The sequence below is a fragment of the Myotis davidii genome, unplaced genomic scaffold (genome assembly GCF_000327345.1).
Source record: "Myotis davidii unplaced genomic scaffold, ASM32734v1 scaffold509, whole genome shotgun sequence".
NCBI lineage: Eukaryota > Metazoa > Chordata > Mammalia > Chiroptera > Vespertilionidae > Myotis > Myotis davidii.
The window spans coordinates 847,606-852,448 of record NW_006382996.1 but is presented as its reverse complement, the minus strand read 5'-3'; the positions used below and the strand labels follow the sequence as shown (position 1 = coordinate 852,448).

General features: G+C 47.0%; 1 protein-coding gene across 1 annotated transcript; it reads left to right on the top strand.

Moving 5' to 3' along the window:
• Window positions 1-2,588: 2,588 nt before the first annotated feature.
• Window positions 2,589-4,502, top strand: APOF (apolipoprotein F). The gene is made up of 2 exons (XM_006777904.1): window positions 2,589-2,598; window positions 3,683-4,502. Exons 1-2 carry the CDS (start codon window positions 2,589-2,591, stop codon window positions 4,453-4,455), a joined length of 783 nt encoding a protein of 260 aa, XP_006777967.1. The 3' UTR covers window positions 4,456-4,502.
• Window positions 4,503-4,843: the final 341 nt, after the last annotated feature.

Below are 4,843 nucleotides of genomic sequence, written 5' to 3'. Positions count from 1 at the left end.
CCCCCCCCCCCCGCCATATTTACACAGTCAGTGTCTCTCCCCTGTCGTTTCCAAGGCACTAGAGTTTGAAATTCACGGAATTTCAACAAAATGGCATTTTCATATTGAGGATGAGGACACTGACTAATGAACTGGAGGTGGAGATGGGCCCATTTATGGATGGTAAACTCAAGTCAGAAATGGGAGAATTCATATTAGCATAACCAGTGGACACAGACACTGGAGCGGTGGGGGCTTGCCTGGGGTGGAAATGGCTGGGGGGAGGGGGAGGTCAATTGGGGGAAAAGGAGACATATGTAAAACTTCAGACAATTTAAAAAAATTAAAAATGTGAAACATATGACTACATATGAAAATTAAAAAATTTTAAAAAAAGAAATGGGAGAATTCGAAGGACCCAGGATTTTCAGGCAACAGTGTTAGATGCCTCTACATCCAGTTTCTTCTCCCAATTTTAGGAGTGTGTAGTTCCCTGAAGACTTACTCCTCTAGAAACCTTTTTAAAGTTGTTATTATATTTTTTACTATTTATTTGTTTGTTTATTTTATTTTTGGAGAGAGAGACATTAATTTGTTGTCCACTTATGTATGCCTTCATTTTTTTTTTTTTTGTATGTGCCCTGACGGTATCAAACCCTCAACCTTGGCATATCAGGATGGCGTTCTAATCAACTGAGCTAGCTGGCTAGGTCCTAGAAACTTTTCTTTTCTCTTTTGGATTTCTCTTTGCTTGTTATGGGCCCCTTCCTGGGGCTGAGAGGAGTGAGTAACATGGGAGAAGGGACCCAGTTCACCTTTGGCTGCCTGCCAGTAGCGGGTTACAGCACCAGAAAGGAACCTTTATGGCACAATGATGTGTAGACTTTTGTACCAGTTTTAGGAGGCACCATATGCCATCATTCCCTATCTTCCAGACTGCAGTTTCTCATCTAGACCCCCATATGAGAAATGAAGCCCTAATTCCTATGGTTTAATGCAGGCTTAGAAAGAGATACCCTCCTTCTTCTCTAGAAAAAAAAAAAAGAAAGAGATACTATTGTGATCATGTGTTTCATTAGGGTATTGCATTGGAATTAAGAAGGTAAAAACTGCTCTGACTGGTTTGGCTCAGTGGATAGAGCGTCGACCTGCGGACTGAAAGGTCCCTCAAGGGCATCTACCTTGGTTGCAGGCACATCCCCAATAGGAGGTGTGCAGGAGGCAGCTGATCAATGTTTCTTTCTCATCAATGTTTCTAGCTCTCTATCCCTCTCCCTTCCTCTCTATAGAAAATCAATTAAAAATATATTTTAAAAAAAGAAGGTAAAAACGGAAAAACCTCTCTGGTTTTATCTGACGTGCTAGTAGGTTCTCTTTCCCCTCCCTATAGCTGAGAAATCCATTGACAAAGAGCTGATTTGGCATCTCCTCCCCAGAAATCATGGGCAAAGCTGCCTTTCACGTCCTTGCTTCCCCAGAAGATACAGAGGAATTTTTCCTGCTCCAGGTTTGGGTCTGCAGAGACCTGGGTCAGGAAAGGCAGTAACCACCAAAGGGAAGGCCTGTTGGTCAGCATGGGGCAAAGGTGAGGAGGACCGAGCCTGCGCCTGAAGCGGAGGGTAAATATTTGTTAATGTTACGTCCTCAGTGTTTTCAGAGGAGTCATCATTTTTGACTGGGGCGAAAGGGAAAGTGAGATGTAGAAGACGGGCATTCCAATTAGGGAAGCACCGAGGCAAAGGACGTGCTTGGATGGTCTCGTTCCTCTGGCTTATTTCGTGAGCAGGTGAGGATCATTCAAAGCCTGGGAGGGTAGGGGTGAAGCTATGTTGAGGATAACACGTTTCCAAGGGCTAAGACTTCCAGGCTCTGCCCAGTCTTGGCGTCTCTTCATCTTAAGCCTTGACCTACTTCCCAACCTGACCATCGCTTCTCTCCAGCAGGCCTTTTTCTGCTGACCCACCGTGATTCAGGCGGCGCTGCTGCTTTGCTCTATGTCGCTATCCCCAGCGGCTGCCTTTCCAAGTAATGCCCAGAAAGGGGCTCTGACCTCCCAGCTGGGTTTCACAGAACCTGGGCATCCTTCTCACATGCTCTCTAACCAGATCCCAAGACCTGCCAGGATCTCTTGGACACAGCCCCTCTCCTTAGCCCCTCTGCCTATGTACCTATCCACTTGGCTCTGGAGGTGGCCCAGGAGGAGGCTGGCTGCCCAACTGAGGCCCACACTCTGCAGCCTCAGCTTGTTAGTGTGAAAGGAAAGGACCGCTGAAACCCTCATTCGTGAGAGAAGCACAGTGAGGAAGAAGGCATTGGCAGCAGTAAGGTCATTCTGTGGGGATAAATCCAGCACTGGGATTATCACCCTGAGGAATGTATTAACTACATCCACTGGGATGGCTGGTCTAGCACTTCAAATGGTAACTGAGTTTGCCCCAAGTTAAGAAGAGCCTCTTAGTGTCTATGGATGATGACAATGTAATCTATCAAATGTTCAGTTATTCTGAGGTGCTTAATGGGGAAATTGATTCCAGAGTTTGTCCAGGTTTACTTCCGATATTCAGTGCCACTTCGGTGATAAGTCTCCTTTACCAGAACCGTGTTCAAGGATGGGATATGGTAAGGAGTTAGAAGCTTTGGAGAGCAATCAGGACAAAAGTATTCTCTCTATCCCAGTGCTAACACACATGTGTGGGTGGTCTTAGCCTTGCCCCTCTCCATTTAGTAGCTAGCTCTGAGTCTCTATTAATCCATTTCCTCCTTTCAGCTATCATATACTGGGCATATAATGTGTTTTAAGCATGAATGGTACTTTAACCTTTTCTCATTCATTTACCTTATACCAAAACCTCAACTAGATGCTGTTGTAGCTTGTTAATTGAATTTTTAAACTGAAAAGAGAAATTTTTAAAAGAGCAAATAGTAGATATATATCTAATTTCTGATTCTGGGTCTCCTGGCTTCTCTCATGAGCTAAAGTGGGAACATGGCAGGGAGCTGTAGAAAATGCCAAAGCCCCAGCCGGTTTGGCTTAATGGATAGAGCATTGGCCTGTGGAATGAAAGGTCCTGGGTTTGATTCTGGTCAAGGGCACACACCCAGGTTGCGGGCTCCATCTGCAGTATGGGGTGTGCAGGAGGCAGCCAACCAATGACTCTCTTTCAGCATTGATGTTTCTATCGTTCTCTCCCTCTCCTTTCCTCTCTAAAATCAATAAAAAATATATATATTTTTTTAAAAGTTTAAAAAAGAAAGAAAATGCAAAAGAACAAAGTCTTAGATATTGAGGTCAAGTGTGCAACAAGGGGCAAGGCCTGAGCACCAGTACCAATGGACAAATATTGGCAGAGGTTACGTCTCTTACTGATCGTAGGGGATAGCAAATATGTCCATTCATGGCACAGAGAAGTGGGCAGCACTGAATCGAGCAGCTACCCACCTGTCGAGGGAGTCTCACTTCTCGGTGCCTGGACTGAAGTAATTTGGGGGCCCCGTATAAATGGATGGAAATAAAGCAGAGGAAATCCCTGATAACCTAGATAGAGAAGGCCAAGTGCAAACAACTGAGTTGCATTTCCTCTTTCCTAGGCCTTAGCCTAAAAAGAACAGAAGCTTAAAGTAGTTAGAGGAGGTATGCCCTGAGTCCTGGGAACTTCCAGACCACATCTCAGGGCAGCTATGTTTCCGGTTTTCCCCTCTCCAGTGTACTCTGGCCCAGACATGCGTGGCCTCAGACTCATCATACCACTGGAGCTGCTGCTTTGTTGCTACCTCCTGCTGCACCCTGTGGATGCCATTTCATATGGAAACCAGACAAATATCCTGATGCAGCTTCCCTCATCCTTGGAATCCTGGCCACCCTCCTCAGGCCCTTTGCCCTGCCAGACCCTGCTCCCGAAGTCCCTGCCTGGCTTTGCCCATATGGCCCCTCTACCCAAGTTTCTGGTAGGCCTGTCACTGATGATGGCCCTGAAGGAAGCTGGCTGCCATGCTGATGCACAGGCCCTGCAGCTTCAGCTCTACCGCCAGGGGGGTATACCTGCCACACAGATCCTCACCCGACATCTTCAACGGCTAGAGAAAGGCAGAAACACCGAGAGGGGAGTGTCAGTGGATGCCCTGGCCTCTGCCCTGCAGCTGTTGGCCAGGGGACAGCTAGGCCCAGAAAGGGCCCGGCGCTCCACCACGCAGGACTGCGACTTCGAACAGGAGCAGGATGTGCACAGTATAGTCCAGTGGTTGCCAACAGTGAGAACCTACTACAACCTGGGCACAGCTTTCTATTATGCTACTCAGGACTGTTTGGACAAGGCCAAGGAACGAGGCCAAGATGGGATCATAGACCTGGGTTATGACCTTTTAATGACCATGGTTGGACTGGGAGGGGGGCCCATGGGACTAGTGGTCAGCACTGCACTTAAACCTGCAGTGAAGGCTGGGGTTGAACGGTTGATCAAGTATTACAATGAGAACTAGGCAGCCTGGCCTATGTGAGTTATTGGTTGAGCAGCGACCTATGAACCAAGAGATTGCAGTTCGATTCTGGCCAGGGCATGTGCCCGAATTGCAGGCACGCTCGATCCCCAGTGTGGAGCGTGCAGGAGGCAGTCAATCAATGATTCTCTCTCGTCCATGTTTCAATCTCTCTTTCCTTCTCCCTTCCTCTCTGAAATCAATAAAAATATATTTTAAAAAAAGATGCAAACACCTCTCCTCCAGAGACTAGCAAAGGGGGCTTGGGCAGCACCTCTATAGTGGCCCCTTTGGTGTCAGACGTAGTACATTCAGCCCCTTACTGGGAGTGGCCCTTGTTCCAGGACTATGAATATGATCCTGAGGATGAGAGTTTTGGAATATAAAAGGT